General features: G+C 40.5%; 1 protein-coding gene across 1 annotated transcript in view; it reads right to left on the minus strand.

The window, feature by feature from the left end:
* The window catches only part of kif26ba (kinesin family member 26Ba), a 234,885-nt gene extending 227,510 nt beyond the window's left edge, over positions 1-7,375 (minus strand). Inside the window, exon 1 of the mRNA XM_088334902.1 lies at positions 7,020-7,375. Coding sequence (XP_088191028.1) covers positions 7,020-7,079 — 60 coding nt within the window. The 5' untranslated portion in view covers positions 7,080-7,375. The remainder of the gene's footprint in view (positions 1-7,019) is intronic.
* Between the last annotated feature and the right edge of the window lie 10,334 nt (positions 7,376-17,709).

A 17,709-nucleotide genomic window follows, 5' to 3' on the forward strand; every position in this document is an offset into this window, starting at 1 on the left:
CATCCCAGCTATTTTCGGGCAGTGGGCTGAAGTTCTACTCTTCTTCATTTCCGGTTCCGGGTTATTGAGTGGCGGGAATTTTTTGTTGCTCACGTCGTCGCGTCTACGAGATTGTTTCAGATTCCTACTATAGCAGAATTCTGGATTGAGACTTTTTATCTTGAACAGTTGAAAAGTTTCGGGTAAGTATCTCGGACGATTGGCGCAAGGTAAGTGCCGCGCACAATTGTTTCACAGTCGGAAGCTGCTGCCGATCGTTGTTGAAGGGCATCCCCTCCCACGGCTGCTAAGACGCTCTTTGGCATCCGACGCTTACAAGTGAGTATGGGTTGCTGTAAAGGTTGCTCCCGTGTCCGTAGGCAAGTAGCCCTTCTAGAGGGACGTGTCCGTGAGCTAGAGCAGTTTAAACGGAAAATGTTAGGTGCCTCGGACACCACAGCTAGTGTGGGTTGTAGCGAACCTGCTAGTCCGGTTATCACTAGCCCTAAACGGCATGCTAATCGCGGTGAGCCATTTAATAATAATAATAATAATAATTTCAGACGCATAACAAGTTCAGCCCCCGGTCTACTGGCTCCCGCACCCTAGTTATAGGTGACTCCATCACCCGTAACATAAAGCTTAGCACCCCAGCCACGGTTATGTGTATTTCTGGGGCCAGAGCACCCGACATTGAGGCTAATTTGAGGGAGCTGACGAGCAAACCTAGACACCAGGACAGGGCTAGCTACACCGATATAGTCATTCACGTCGGCTCTAATGATACTAGAATGAGACAATCTGAGATTTAAAAGAAAAATATTGCTAGGACCTGTAATCTCGCCAGAAAGATGAGTCGGCATCGAGTAATTGTCTCTGGCCCCTTGCCTGCGAGAGGCAATGATGAGAGGTTTAGCAGACTAGTCTCGCTAAACCGGTGGCTGGCAAGTTTTTGCAATCAGAAGGGATTTAGGTTTGTGGATAACTGGCCTGCTTTCTGGGGCCGACCTGACCTGCTGAGGAGAGACGGCCTTCACCCTAACTGGGAAGGTGCTCTCACTCTTTCTAAAAATATAGATTACTGTTTAAGCCTTCCATGACAGGGTACACTAGTGCAGGCCAGGTCACAGGTGATTAGTGAACCTGTAACCATGGGTGTGGAGTCTGTAACGCTAGAGCTAACTAGCGCTATGCTAGATTCATGCAATTCACATAGTTTTTGTAGTTTAGAGCGTTCTACTGACTGCACCATACACCCTGATATATACTCTTCTATAGCATCTTCTTCTGTGCTTCTTACCTCTGTTTCTCCCTTGTTAGGTGAGGAGGGAGAAGAAATAACATTATTTTCTACCAATAGTCATCCTGCTACTCCACCTGTCAACAATATTCCTGTGGTATGGAATTCGGGCCGCATCTGCCGTCATGCAAGGCACAAGACCCGGGACCGGCAGTATAATCCTGTGGAGGTTACCACTAAGGTTGCCATTAAGGTTCAAAACTCGCGAAAGGTTTCTGCTCAGTCCACAGTGCTGAAGCTTGGCATTCTGAATATTAGATCACTAGCCTCCAAGGCTTTACTTGTCAATGACCTTATTAATGAACAAAATCTTAACCTTATTGGCCTTTGTGAGACCTGGTTAAAACCAAATGAGTTTGTAGTGTTAAATGAGGCTTCTCCCCCTATCTTTGTGAGTTCGCACTTCGCACGACCATGCAAAAAAGGTGGAGGTGTTGCTCTTATATCGAAAGATAAGTTGAAATTTACTCCTAATACCCCACTAGTTTTAAAACGTTTGAAGCACTTGTTATGAGGTCCTTAATGTCAACACCAATTTATTTAGTTGTTGTGTATCGCCCACCTGGACCATACTCAAATTTTTGGGAAGAATTTTCGGAACTGTTAACAGACTTAGTAACTTATGCGGACAATGTTGTAATTATTGGTGATTTTAATGTTCATATAAACTCCCCATCAAATTCACTTGCAATTGCATTTAAGTCACTGATTGATAGATTTGGTTTCAATTAAATAGTCGATGTGCCCACTCATAAAGATGGGAACACTCTAGATCTCGTCCTGACCCGTGGCGTAGTAGCCTAAAATGTTACAGTGTTACCGTATCCTAATGCCATCTCTGATCACTATCTTGTTAAATGTGAGGTGCTGTTTAATGTTTAGATAGATAGATAGATAGATAGATAGATAGATAGATAGATAGATAGATAGATAGATAGATAGATAGATAGATAGATAGATAGATAGATAGATAGATAGATAGATAGATAGATAGATAGATAGATAGATAGATAGATAGATAGATAGATAGATAGATAGATAGATAGATAGATAGATAGATAGATAGATAGATAGATAGATAGATAGATAGATAGATAGATAGATAGATAGATAGATAGATAGATAGATAGATAGATAGATAGATAGATAGATAGATAGATAGATAGATAGATAGATAGATAGATAGATAGATAGATAGATAGATAGATAGATAGATAGATAGATAGATAGATAGATAGATAGATAGATACTTTATTCATCCCCGTAGGGAAATTCACACTTCCAGCAGTCTACCCTGTTGTCTATTAACAGATTAACATGATGCCCTAGGGGTGCTTGTAGCGAAGTGGATGACGTCACGCCAGTCCAAAATTTCGACATCCCTGCGGCAGATGGAAAACTTTTCTTTGTGAAAATCCAGGGATACACCACCTCGTGTTAGCAAGTCCGCCTCCTCTCCAATTCTCCCCGGTTTTCGTGTCTCTGTTTAGCGGCGTTGAAGCCGGATTGCTCCGGGTAGCTCCGGGTGGCTACACGTTAGCGTCCGGAATGCTAAATGTGAGCCACGTTTCCGCAAAACACAGCAACTGCGCTCCCTGTGCGCTTCGATGTTTTCCACCAGCACTCGATGATCTTATTTGGTCGTGAGTTCGCATTTACCATGATTACGGATGGTACCGAAGACTTATAACGCCGCTAGCCGCTTCGCTAGCTCCGGCTTTTCCTCCACCATAGGCCCCTTCATCACGCCGGCACGAGAAATCTTCAGGGCAAGGAATTCCTTGAATAAACGCATTTCTTGTGCGTTAAAACCCATGTCCATAGGATAGAAGTAATCCATAGTGTAGTTGTCAAAACGGGAAGAAAAAACACCGAAGATAGGAGCAGACAACAAAACAACAGGGCAGCTGCTGGAAAAGGCAGCCGCTCGTGGCAGCGCCGCTTTGATCTACTGTGTTACTGTGATAAGGAAAATTTAGGCTTTAGCAGTCGCAATATCCGCCCTAAAACGGTGTTAGCCTTAAAACAATGAATAGCATAAAGTCAATCTCCAACTCCCTGCACTTTTCCCTGTTCCTTCTACCTAATGTGTTACGGGAACAGCGTTGCTAAAGGTAAAAATAAAAACAGACTGTTGTGGGGAGAAAATTGTGAAAGCTCTTTGAACTCAGTTCCGCATTGTTAAGACATACATAATAGAGAAAAGATTATACTTTCAAATCAACTTTTTAAGGACATTTTAAACGACACACCCCACCTTTAGGTATCTAAAAATTAATTACAGATATAATGATAGTTTGGGGTGGAGTTTTCTTACATCCCTTTCTAATAATTTGTTTTTTCTTCTTTTAAGGGGGGGTTTATTAATCCAGCTCTTAGCTCTCTTTAACAAGTATTTTATGTTTGCTTTGAAGACAGTTTTTATCTTGCAAGTCACAACAGTCAAGACGCCAGAGTCCGCTCAACGACGCGTGTTATTATTACTCAACCGAGACGACTCCTTCAACCCAAGACAACATCAAATGAGCCACTGAGAGTTGGGTATTGATGTGGCGGTATGGCGGCTCCTGGAATCGCTCCTAAGAGCTCTAATAAGTCACTTGGAAAGACTGACATGAGGGAACATCCACGAGAGAGAGGGGGGTTAACATCTTGTGGCTGTTATTAGGTGCTAGACGTGCATGTGCGTGTACAGCTGTGTGGTTCATAGTTAGGGGGAGTGCTGAAGGTAATTTAGAGCGCTGCTGGTGACAGCACAAGAGACAGTGAAATGACAAGAGTACAAAGCAGCAATGTGTAGTTGCAAATAGGGCTCTGTAGGAAGAGAACATATGTCTCCTGGGAGACATCTGCATGTATACTTTCCCATTTGGCCAGTTATGATGCAAATGACGCTATTACCTTGGCTGTGAAGTTACAAATACACGCTATGGAGCAGGTTACAGATGTATTTGAAAATGTCTTTTTTAATATCACCCAAATTTAGGATGTATAATGTCCTTGTGAGATTGGGCCCCTCAGATATTAGATAGAAGACTTGAACTGACCAGCTAGGTTGCTGTGACCTTATCCTTGCTTTGGCACTTTCCTATCTAAAGGCACTCTTGCACACAGTATCTAGTTTGAACCAGTTATGACCATTGGGTCTCACTTTGGCACAAGGGTGAGGTTGAGTCTCCAGCATGGTTAGGTGGCTAGGACAGTATAAGAGTAAAAGGACTAGGCAGCATTTTAGATAAGATACTTCTTCCGCGTAATGAAAAAGGCTCCATAGCTCTATATTCATTATCTCTGGCATCATCCAGTAAATAGTTAAACCATAATATGCAGTCTCCTGGTTTTTATTTCTAGTATAGCAAGTATTTAAGATAACTATATAATAAGAACTGGGCTGAGCTACAGGCTAAACCTTACATCACATTTGCTATTTTGGAAAAAAATCAAATCAAAGGGAAAGTTTGTCAAACAAACCACAAGGGAGCTGAAATTTACCTCAGATTCTAGTCATGTTATTTATATAGACCCAAGAGTCATTTTAAAGTTTTTTGAAAAATAGAGTCAGATAATAAAACAATATAAATGTGAAAAAGCCCATTTTTTTGTATACTTTTTCTTGTATACTGTAGACCACATGTGTTTTGAATGTGTTTTTTTTTGTATGACTGACGCAATCGTGTCAAGACATGAAAATACAAAACTTTGTGTGTTGAAACCTCTGAGCCAGTAGATCGTGATAAAAGGCAATCGAAGGAGACATGCAGTCCCTGAATCCTGAAGGATTTTGATGATCCATTCATTTAATCCCTTAAAAATAAGGCCCCCAGTAGCTTGAAAATGATCTGTATTTAGAATCGGGAGTTCAGCTGACCCATTTTTGGTTACCTGAGTTTTGCTCCTAATTATCAGCAGAAATGTTTTATTTGATACAACGCGTTTTTAGGGCCTTGTTAGGTGGAAAAGCCCGGTAAAAAACAGGTACCAACATGTCACATCAGTCCAATCCAAATGTACACTCATGTTCGACACATTTTCGCATAAAAAAATTCAAGTGGGCTATTATTGTGATATTAGTGACGATCTAAATATTTGTCAGCATGCTGTCTGCTGCCAACATTTTGAAACATAGCAAGCACACCCATCTTTCCTCATCTCCCTCCATAGTCACAGTGAAGCTAAGCGCTACATATGCTTCGTCAAGCTTCCTCAAGCATCCTTGTCTTAGCTTTCGGGCGACTTCCGTTTTTCTCTGTATCCCAGTCTCTCTACGCCTGTCTCCTCTTTCCAGTTAAAGATTTTTTTTCATGAGGTCACTTGAGGGTCAGCTACATTTCGTGTCCAAGCTTGCTACTCATACTCTGTGCTATGTGCAAAAAAGTCGCTCTGCCAATGAAAGCAACGCTGCCCCTCAATGCAGAGGAAGTGTAATTGCACATTGTTCAAGGAGAGTAAAAAAAAACATATAGAGTATATATATATATATATATATATATATATATATATATATATATATATATATATATATATATATATCTCATCTCATCTCATCATCCGTACCGCTTATCCTCATTAGGGTCGCGGGGAGGCTGGAGCCCATCCCAGCCATCTCCGGGCAGTGGGCAGGGGACACCCTGAACTGGTTGCCAGCCAATCGCAGGGCACACAGGGACAGACAACTCATTCGCTCATTCACACCTAGGGACATAAATATATATATATATATATATATATATATATATATATATATATATATATATATATATATATATATATATATATATATATATATATAGTACATATATGTATGTATATATTTCCCGAGGTCCAATGCTCCCCCTTAACAGAATTTCGCGCCGGCCAGTGGGCCACTGCACTAAACATTACAGAGACCTCTAGTGGTCAAATATCACACAGTGTCCCATTAATTATATAAATAGTGCAGCGTATTCATTCACTTACTCACATGAGCACGTGCTGGATAAAAAATAATTCTTGAAACATATTATTTCATTTCAAAAATGGCTTAAAAGGCTCAATGATTTAGACCAATTATGGCACCATCTATCAACGATTGGTGCTTTTTTAACACATCATAATGGCAGGTGAGCTGGAGTCGATATTAGCTAAAAGCGGACGCAAGGTAGAGTACAACATGGAGTTGTCACTACTACAAATATGGCTACAACTGATAATCACATTCATATTTGTTGGCAATACGGTGTCATTCACCTTTAAAAAGCCTGGAAGTTGCCACACCACTCCACTGTGCTGCTCTGGAATATGATCTAATAAAACAATGCTATTTGCTTGCCCCAATAATTGTAATGACAAAATGACCGTTCATGTATATAAAAGTGTAAAAAATGCTTTACTTGCACGTTAATCAATATGCACAGTGAACAGTTTACTCCCTAATTAATCATGAACTCCAATGTCCACCTCAGAATTGTGAGAAAAAAAATTCTAACCATGCTTCAATTGCAGCCTTTATTTCACAAAGAAAGGTTGGCCCTCGGTGGTCTTAATAAATACAATTAAAAAAAACATCTTGTGTGGAAAGGTGTTCTTTGCTACTACTTTGGATCTCAAAGACACATTTAAAATATGTTTTTCGTTAAGAGTCAAGATTGTCTTTACTGCCATTCACATAAAATGCTTGTAAAATTTTCTTTGCATCCCCGATGTACAGTATTTGTAAACATCCCAGTTTTTTTCTAACATGAATGATAGGAATATTTCTTACCGTGTACTTTCTACCCCGGCTGGCCACAGTTCTATCCTTGGACCCAGATAGAGAAGTCATGGCGAAGGTGTGCAAAGAAGGCGAAGAGGAGGATGAAAACCGCAGGATCGATTTCAATTAACACGCCCCTGCAAAGTGCACTTGAAGCTCGTCAACATGGGGGCGACTTCGCGCCACTTCCAAGGAGGAAACTATTTATATTCTGCATTTTATCTTCTGAAAAAAAGAGCTTATCGTGTGTAACCTAAAGAGAAACCCACAAAAAAGCTCAAACTGAATCTATCTCAAGGCTGCTTCTCCATCATTTTTTCCTGCACCAGCTTGACCACCCTCAACCGCCACAATGATGGCGCAAATTACGGAAATGAATTGGTCCGGGGTCCGCACAGAGGTGCGTGGTTGGCGTCTTTCCGATGCGGAGCCTCCTGTTGATTGTGTGGTGCTGCGCGCTGTGTCGTAGGCGGGCGCTCTATGATCAGAAAACCGTGGGGAACACATCTGGATGAGGGGGCGGGGCCTCACTGCTTCAACCAATTTGGTCATGACCAGGGGGGTTACCAGGGGCCCTACCAGGGGTGGACAGTGGTGGCCAGTGCACACCCAAGGACACACCGCTCTGCCCGCCCAAAGAAATCTAGATGTGAGGGCAGTCTGAAAATAAAAATACAAACAAAAGAGGAATAGAATAAAATATAAAAAGAGAAAAAAGGGAGAAGAAAGAAGAAAAGAATTATAAAGCAACTAAAAAGCTGGGGAAAAGAAAAAAAAAGGATAAAGGAAAAAACGAATAAGAGGAAAAGAAGGAAAAAAGAAAAATAAATAAGAAAAAGAGGAAAAAGCAATAAAGATAAAAAGTTATGGATACAAGGAACAAAATAAGAGAAAAATAAACAAGGGGAAAAGGGAGAGAGAAAAATAAGAAAAAAATAAGAGAGCAAGAATAAAAAGCAGGGAAAAAAATAAAAGAATTATAAAAATGAAAAAGAAAAAAATAAGAAAAAAACAAGTAATTAAAAATAAGAAAAATCAATAAAAAAGGATTAAAGAAAAAAGTAACAAAAGGGAAAGGGGATAGCTGGAGGCGAAAAGAAACAAAAGAAGAAAAAAAGAAGGAAACATAATTTAAAGAAATAATATCAAAATTAAATTAACAGTTTTTAAAAATCTATTATACTAGTAAATTACAAAATCATTTATTATTTTTCATTCTGCTGTGAACTTTTAACTCATTTAAACCTTTTTAAACTAAGCAACTTTAAACCTGGGGGGGGTTATAATAGTTGTGCACTTTGCCTATTTATCCTTACACACTTTAGTCCTTTTTCTCATCAAAGTCTTTATTACTTGTTTTACCCTAGAGTGCCATGTCTAACGTCGTGTCATACAATATATTCTATTCTATTCTATTCTATTCTATTCTATTCTATTCCATTCTCCATCCATGTCCGTCCATTATCTGCACCGCTGATCCTCAGTAGGGTCGCGGGGGTGCTGGAGTCCATCCCAGCTATCTCCGGGCAGTGGGCAGGGGTCACCCTGAGCTCGTTGCCAGCCAATCGCAGGGCACACAGGGACGGACAATTCGCTCGCCCATTCACAACTAGGGACAATTTGGACTGGCCAAGTAACCTGACATGCATATTTTTGGAATGTGGGAGAAAACTGGTGTGCCCGGAGGAAACCCACGCAAGCACAGGGAGAACATGCAAACTCCACAGAGGAGGTTCGATCTCAAAGACCTCAGAACTGTGCGCTAACCACTGCGTTGCCGTGCTGCCCTTCTATTCTGTTCTATTCTATTCTATTCTATTCCATTCCATTCCATTTAACCAGACGTAATATTTAACAGATATTATAAACTGAGGTTGAAATTAAAATGACTAAATCTATTTATCATTTGCTGTTCATTGCAAAGAAAATCAATAGCTTGCAAGTCTATACTTAAAATCCATATTCGATTTTGTGTCATTTCCATCAGGTTTATTGTATAATAAATATTATTGAGGAACTGCAAGCAAGCCGTTTTGAAGATCTGGGGGCTGCGGTGCAGTTTTAACGGTTCAACACTGATCTCTGCAGTCAGGGTTGTATTACTACACTTTGTAGAAGGTTGTTTTTTACCAAAACTCAAACCCATAATTTTAAATTATTGAAATAAGGTCAGGGGAAAACTATCAGAAAGACCTAAGGACATGGCTACTGATATACTTTGGTGTATTGTGTGATATTTGTACGTTACTAATGATTTAATGTGCATAGTCCATAACTGCCCAGTCAACATTTTGAGTTCACAACAATTCTGTTTTATCGTGTTATGTATATTTTAGAAATATGGTGTACATTTAATAAAACCAAACAATTACTGGGTGGTGGCGGATTCAAATAAAAACAACTACAGAGACAATCATATCTTAACTGGATATTTCCCAAAACAATGTTGATGTGACACAACAATAATGATTACCTAATGAACAAAACATGACAAAAAAAACTTTCCAACATGGATGAACAGATTACCAGGCTATAATGTGTGTGAAACATACTCTCATTTAATTACTTAATGTAATTAAAAAAATAATAATAATACCGAATGAACAAAACATAAAACATAATTTTCTAACAGGGTTTACCTTATTAACCCTTTTTTAAATCCCTTTTAAAATGCTTATTTTTCCATTCTTCTTGTCATTCTTTGTGAAAGGCTGGGTAAAAAAGTGGTACTAGTTTGTAGTCTTTCTTGGACTCAATTTTGGTTGCACAACACGGTACAGTGACATCCAGTGGACAAATATAAAACATCGTCCCTCTAAGAACAGCGGAATGTTTTTATAAGCGCTGTTTTTGTGGAAAACCCCATTTGGAACAACCTCACGGGGGCTGCTTCAGCTGCCACCAACTCAATTGAGTTTGAGACCCCTGCCCTGGCCCTTTGTGATGAAACACTTAGCACCCCTAAATTTCTTAAACGCTCATCAGTCATGGTACTTTTCGTTAAGAGTCAAGATTGCAATTTTTGTTAACTTAACTTTAGAAAAACTGCTTGCCTGGCTGTGCATTTGGGATGAAATGTATAATTAATGCTACAACAATCTAACCATATACTGTCAAGCGGGATGGACAGTAGGGTGGCCAACAAATCAATGTGGCGCTACTGCAATTTGTATAAACCTTGGTGCTGGATATAGGAACTTTAAAATATGTTAGAAAGACATTTGTCTTTTTATCATGCAGTTAAACCAGTGCTTCTCAAATAGTGGGGCAAGTTTTTATTTTCTCACAGTCCTAGAGAACTGCACCTCCACTACACTAGGGGCAGGGACACTCACTTGGGGGAGCACAAGATGTTTTCTTCATCTTGGGGGTAGCATGACAGAAAATAATTGAGAAACACTGAGTTAGACTGAGACAAGCGAATACCACAAGTGTTTGGAAAGAAAGCCATCATTCATGTAGATTTTGTCTGTTGGCACAAGTTAGAAAAGCACGATATGGCTCCAAATAAGCAGTTTGCATTCCAGTTTGCGGGTCAAAATTTGTATTTTATCTTGAAAAGAAAAAATTAAAAAGAAATGTCAAAAGACCAGAGAAAGTTTACAGAATAGAACCACCAAATAATAAGCATAACAAAATATGCAATTAACTGCAAACAAATCAATTAAGTACATCAAGGGAAACTTATACCGTTGAATTCGGACTACAAAGCGCACCTGATTATAAGCTGCAAAGAAAGCAAGAAAGAAAAAATGTTTTTTTACATACATAAGCTGCACCTGACTAAAAGCGGCATGTGCCCACGTTGAAACATGAGTAGTTTACCAAAAAAGACGGTACATAGAAAGAGTTTTAAGGATTTACAGTACCTTAACCCCTTAACTCTCGATGATCTCGATGATCACCAAAGAATGGACTCAGATCCCCCAGTTTTGTCTAACTAGTTTAAATACTTTTACAACAATTATGAACATTACATTCTCTACTATCAATGTGAGAAGTGTGAGATCAAAGGTTAAGGCTCACAGTGTTTTATCGTTCTTAAAAACTATCAGAACGGATGTGTTTTTACTACAGGAATGCTGCATCCCCTTTCTAAAAAATTATAAACAGTGGGAAGAGATTTGGCCATATCCGTCATTATGGAGTGGCTCGAATGAAAACCGTAACGATGGGGTAGCCATTTTAATAAACAACCCTCAACTCATCATAAAGGGGAGTACTGTGATGAGAGACGGACGCGCAATCTTAGCAAGACTTTCTTATATAGGGAATGATTTTAACCTCATTAACATATACGGCCATGCCGACAGACAACTTAGGTACGAACTTTTAGAGGACATCCAGTCGCATATGCTAGGCCATCAACCACTAATCGTGGGAGGAGATTTTAATTGCATCTTAAGTAGGAAGGATAGAAAGAGGAATGATGAGGAGTTTAAAGTAGATAAAACATCAACTTTATTACAAGACATGTGCCGGACATTTAAACTGGTGGACTGTTTCAAATCCATACATCCAGGAGAGGAGGGCTTCACCTGGTTCAGTAGTGACAATGCCAGAGCCTCTCGAATAGACTACATATTTACGAGGGGTTTAGCACAGAGTGATGCAAGATTAATTCCAGTTTTTTTTTCGGATCACTTGCTACTGTCCTGCTCTTTCTCATTTCCTTCAGGTATGACTGTTGGGAAGGGTTTGTGGAAGTTAAACTGCTCCCTGCTGGAGGATGAGGCTCTAGCCGCACAATACAGGGAGCTGTACAAAGACTGGCAGACCCTTCAAGACTCGTATGATTCACGAGCACAATGGTGGGAAATGACAAAGAAACGAACACAGACCTTTTTTAAAAATGCAGGGAAAAACAAGAAACTCAAAGAGATGAAACGCATGTCGGGACTACAAAGAAGACTACAACGCTATTTCATCCTAACAGAAAAGGGGATGGACTTTAATGATGAAATCAAAGAGACCAAACAAGAACTAAACGCTTTGGCGGAAATAAAGAGCAAAGGCATCATAATAAGAAGCAGAGAAAGAGAAATAGAAGAAGGGGAAAAATGTACACGCTACTTTTTAAAAAAAATTATGGGCAAAAATGAGGGGATTTTTAAACTTCAAAACGAAAACGGGCAAATAACAAAGGAAAGTAGTGAAATAACCAGATTGGTCGAAGACTACTACAAAAAAATTATTTGAAAAGAAAGAAACATATGAGAATGAAATGGGGCATGTATTAGATCATATTTCAAGATCAGTGCGTCAAGACCCCTTTTTAACATCGGACTTTACCCAAGACCAACTGAATGATTGCATAAAGACTATGAAAAAAGGCAAATCACCCGGGGAGGACGGACTCAACCTCGACTTTTTGGGATATTTTAGCACCAGATCTGTTAACTGTTTTTAATGAATTTTCCAGTCGAGACCATATGCCAGACAGTTTCAGAATCGGGATAGTTACTCTATTGCACAAAAAAGGAGACAAAATTGACTTAAAAAACTGGCGACCCATAACGCTTTTAAACGTGGACTGTAAAATTTTCAGCAAGCTTCTAGCAACACGAATGTCTGTTGTCTTGGGAGACTTGGTTGATCCAGACCAAACCTGTGCCATTGTGGGAAGGAAGATCAGCGACAGTCTCATGCTGATCCGTGACACCATTTGTTATGCAAGAGACAGAAACATGCGACTAGCGGTCCTAAACCTAGACTTTGAAAAAGCCTTTGATCGAGTCTCGCACCAATACCTCTTCAGGGTATTGCAAAAATGTGGTTTTCCCCAAAAATACATCAATTGGGTAGGACTGCTATACCGAGACATCTACAGCAAATTCATGATTAACGGGAATTTATCGGAAGCAATCGAGATCAACTGCGGTGTACGTCAAGGTTGCCCTATGTCTCCCCTTCTCTATGTTCTTTGCATTGAACCTTTGGCACAAATGTTAAGAAAAGATAGATTTGTCGAAGGCATCAATATCCCAGGAAGTGGGGGACAAATTACCAAGTGTGTTTTGTACATGGATGATTTTAATATTTTGTGTACTGACCGCGCATCTGTTGAAAGAGCCCTTGACTTGACTGACCTGTTTGGGAGGGCGTCTGGGTCAAGGCTAAATAGAGAAAAATCACAAGTGAAGTTTTATGGAATGTGGAAAGAGACAGAAAAGGCAGGACTCCCGCTGACGGTGTTAAAGACAGACCAGAAAATCCTAGGGATAAAATTCAATGCGGATGGAGGAGGCGAGACCAACTGGGATGACGTGACAAGGAAAGTTAAGCAAAAACTTGTTTTTTGGTCACTAAGAAAACTGACAATAGAGGGGAAGGTCCTAATCATCAAAGCGATCATCCTCCCAATGCTTTTGTCAATCAGTTTAATTTTTATGCCTAAAAGAAACGTGCTGTTACAAATGGACCGAGCCATCTTTCGCTTTGTCTGGGGCTCAAAGTGGGAAAGGATAAAAAGAGATACAATGAAAAAGAAAAAGGAAAAAGGGGGGAAAGGAGTGCCTGACCTCCAGCTTTTCCTGGGAAGCAAATATGTCTCTTTCCACTTCCAAAACGCTGTGGGCCCACCCAACAACCCGAAAAGTCAAGCAATGACCCGTTTTTGGATGGGCTCATATTTGCGGAAGCTAAAGCTTGTACCAGACAATCGTTTGATTCCAGTTTCGTTTAACTTGCCACCAACACATCTCTTTATTCGGGCTTTTTTGAAGAAGTTTGATTTGGAAACACAAGAATGTCACACTTTACAAAACCACAGGGCCCTTATTGCTATTGTGCAAGAGCGAGCTACAGTAAGCCCTGTGCGGGGGCTTGCGTTTGGCGAATCCACAACGGTTTGGAGCAACGTCAATCATCCTGCCCTCCCAAACAGACTACGAGACTTGTCATGGATGGTGGCTCATGAAGTTCTCCCAGTCAGAGCTGTAATGCACCACCGAGGAATGTCAGCGACTTCGACGTGCCCTCGACCTGGCTGTGGCGCCCAGGAGTCGGTGAGGCACCTTTTTTGTGAGTGCAGCGCTGCCAAGGTCTTGTGGACAATGGCCGAACAACTAGGAAAGTTCCCGGACTTGCCAGCAGGAGAGGTCCCTGATGCACAGTACGTGCTTTACGGGGTGAGTCGGTCGAGGAGGCATCGGAACGACTTTGCCAGGGACTGGCTCACTCTCGCCGCCATCAAGGACGCCATCTGGACCTCCAGAAACCTGCTGGTATGGAGGTGCAGGCAGATCCCCCCCGTGGCTGTGCTCCAAATGGCTGCAGATACCATACAATCTGCGAGCGGCGGGCCTAGGACGCAGCCATAAAGAAGACTCGTCTGTACCCACCCGGAGGGGGGAGCCGGAGCTACGCTGTGGGAGTCCCGGCAGCAACGGCCTGGGTTGTGGAACCCAGAAGGGAGAGGACCCACGCAGAAGGGAAAGGACCCACACAGAGGACTGGAAGAATGCTGCTTGGGAGGGTGGGATGGCAGAGCTATGCCCTTGCACAATAGTATTGCCTTTTACACGCTGGTTAACTACTGTTAAAAGAAAATAACTCTGAAATTGTTTAATTGATGTTGGAAATGTCAGGAAAAAATGTTAAAACGTCATATCGTCACGTCATATTGTCAAATATAAAAAAATTGTGAATATGCTTGATGGCTGTGTTTTGCTGCTGTTGGTGTCAGTGGATTTGTTCAGACCGAGGACAATCGACTTTGGCCTGGACGGATCTATTGACACTAACAAAGATGTTATATAATGAAATTGTGAATATGTTTGATTTTCGAGAAGGTTTGTTCAAACCTCACTTTGTGTTTGCTGTTAAAAACGTAATATTGGAATATAATATTGTGAATGTGCTTAATTGCTGTTGAGATTGTCATGATTGTTTTCTGTTTTTAGTGTCAATAAATTTGTTCAAACCAAAAAAAAAAAACCTTAACCCCTTAATGGGCCACCAGACTTTTGATAAACAAATACGTGTCTGTACGATGTCACCAGTCACTAAAAGAGGTCAAGAGGTCGCAGGTTCGATTCCCGGCTCCTCCAAGTTATTTGTTGATGTGTCCTTGGGCAACACACTGAATCCCTAATGCCCTCGATGAGCAGGAAGTTGCCTTGCATGGCTGACGCTGCTATCGGTTAGTTGGTGTGTGTAAAAGGGAAAGTGTGAAGCACATTGTAAAGCGCTTTTGGAGGTCTTCATTGACTTGAAAAGCGCAGAACATTTACATTAAACAACAGCGCAATCTAGCGGTCAAATATTACACCCTGGAGATTGAAAAACGCTACTGATTTGAATTTTTAAAAATATTTTTTTTTCACATTCAAACTATTTTAGTTTACAGCTGCTTTACCTGAAAGCGAGACTATCTGATTGTGCGTGAGTTCACTGCTCCATACGTTGCATTACATTTCCGTTTCGGTTGGAAAAAAAAAATCACCACTTCCAGTTTTAAAAAATCACCTGTTATTTTTTGGGATTTTTTGTTGTTTTAATATGCTGGAAACGTGATGTGTTTCGTGTGGAAGAAATGGAGTGCAGGATAACGTCTACCGATTTTTAAAGTCAAAATGTTGGCATGTATGCATGTGCAACAAAAATATTCTTCAACTGGTCATGGGTGAACACGATAAATTACATTTTAGAATTAAAGAACATTATATTAGAGAGTGAACAAGTTTGAACTTTTTTGAGCATATTTATTTGCTATTTAGTAAGTTGTGTATCAGGTTTAGCAACAAGCGTCTCTTTGGCGCTCCCTAGTGGCTCCCTGGTGCCTTTCAAAAAATGTTTGATAGTGGAAAATGATCGGTTTCAGTGGGAGGAAAACATGACACAAACATTTTTCTCATTTTCCTATAAATATGCAGTATGTCAAAAAAGTGAGTACATCCCTCACATCTCGGTGGAGATTTAATCATAAAGTTTATTTGAACACTGAAGAAACATCGCTTTGACACAATGAACGGTCGTCTTTGTAAAGCTTGTATAGCATTGTAAATTTATTTTTCTCCTCAAAAAACTCAAAATAAAGTACCGTATTTTCCGCACTATAAGGCGCACCGAAAATCTGTTTGGTTTTTTAAAAAAGCTGACTATGCGCCTTATAATCCGGTGCGCCTTATATATGGATCAATATAACAGGTCTCGCAACTTACAGTAAGCAGCCACCGACTCCATTTTTCGCGTAGAAGAAGTGCGCTGTGCATACTGGGAAATATTAAACAATGATTCTCTTTTATTTGTGCGTTTGTATAAAGACCCTGAAATGGCTCCTATTAAGAGACACGCTTACAACGCAGAGTTTAAACTCAAGGGGATCAGTCACGCAGTAGAACACGGAAAAAGAGCAGCAGCAAGAGAGTTTAACATTAATGAATCGATGGTGCGGAGGTGGAGGAAGCATGAGGATAAGCTGCGCCAAGTAAAGAAGACTAAACAAAGTTTCCGTGGCAATAAAGCGAGATGGCCACAGTTAGAGGACACACTTGAACAGTGGCTTGTTGAACAAAGAGCAGCAAGTAGAAGTGTCAGTACAATCACTATTCGAATGAAGGCAACAGCGCTGGCACGGGAACTTAACATTAAAGAATTCAGAGGTGGTGTTTACGTTTTACATGTTACAGTTATTATGTTATTGCTTTATTGTTATTGTTTTGCACGTATTGCTTTTGCACATTACGAGTGTCACTATATTGCGATTGCACTAACGTTTAATTTACCATAACAGTATCAGGCGTTTTTTTCCGTGTTGACTAAATGGAGGAAAAGTAAAATGTTATGCCTTGCTGTTGTTCAAAGATTTTAAAGATGTGTCACGAAAATGCTTTACCTCAGAGAAAATAATAAAACAGCTGTTTATTCATTTTGGGAGTGAATGGAGTTGTGAAAAGCTTGTTTGTTATCTATTAATAAAGTTTGACTGACCTATCTGACTGTTTTGTTGACATTCCCTTTAGCGCGGCACCGTCTAATGGTTGCATAACGTAACTACAGCCTCTACTGTAGCGCCTTATAATGCGGTGCGCCTTATGTGTGGAAAAAGTTTTAAAATATATCATTCATTGAAGGTGCGGCTTATAATGAAATGAAAATGAAATGATCTGCATTTATATAGCGCTTTTCAAGTCAATGACTTCCCAAAGTGCTTTACAATGTGCTCCCAATAGCGGCCTTGTAGCCATGTAAGGTGCTAACTTGCTTATTGGGGGTATTAGGGGTTTAGTGTCTTACCCAAGGACACTTCGACGAGCCGGGATTCGAACTGGGATCCCTTGATCCCAAGACGAGCGCTCTACCTCCTGAACTACTGCCGCCCCCAACACGCACCGTGTTATAAGGCGCCTTATAGTGCGGAAAATATGGTAATTAGTGGTCAAACCCCTGGTAATAAAAGTGAGTACAACCTAAAGTAAAAGTACCTGAAGTTCAATATTTTGTGTGGCCACCATGATTTTGCAGAACCACTTTAATCCTCCTGGCCATGGATTCCACTAGAGCCTCACAAATTGCCACTGGAATGTTCTTCCACTCCTCCATGACAACATGACTAAGATATTGTGCTTCTTCACCTTCGTCTTGAGGATGCCTCAAAGATGTTCTATTGGATTTAGATCCAGAGACATGCTTGGCCAGTCCATCCCCTTTACCCTTAGCCCCTTCAGAAAAGCCTTGGTTATCTTCGAGGTGTATT

Source organism: Urocampus carinirostris, chromosome 4 (genome assembly GCF_059441175.1).
Source record: "Urocampus carinirostris isolate Australia breed hairy pipefish chromosome 4, RoL_Ucar_1.0, whole genome shotgun sequence".
NCBI classification, from domain to species: Eukaryota; Metazoa; Chordata; class Actinopteri; order Syngnathiformes; family Syngnathidae; genus Urocampus; species Urocampus carinirostris.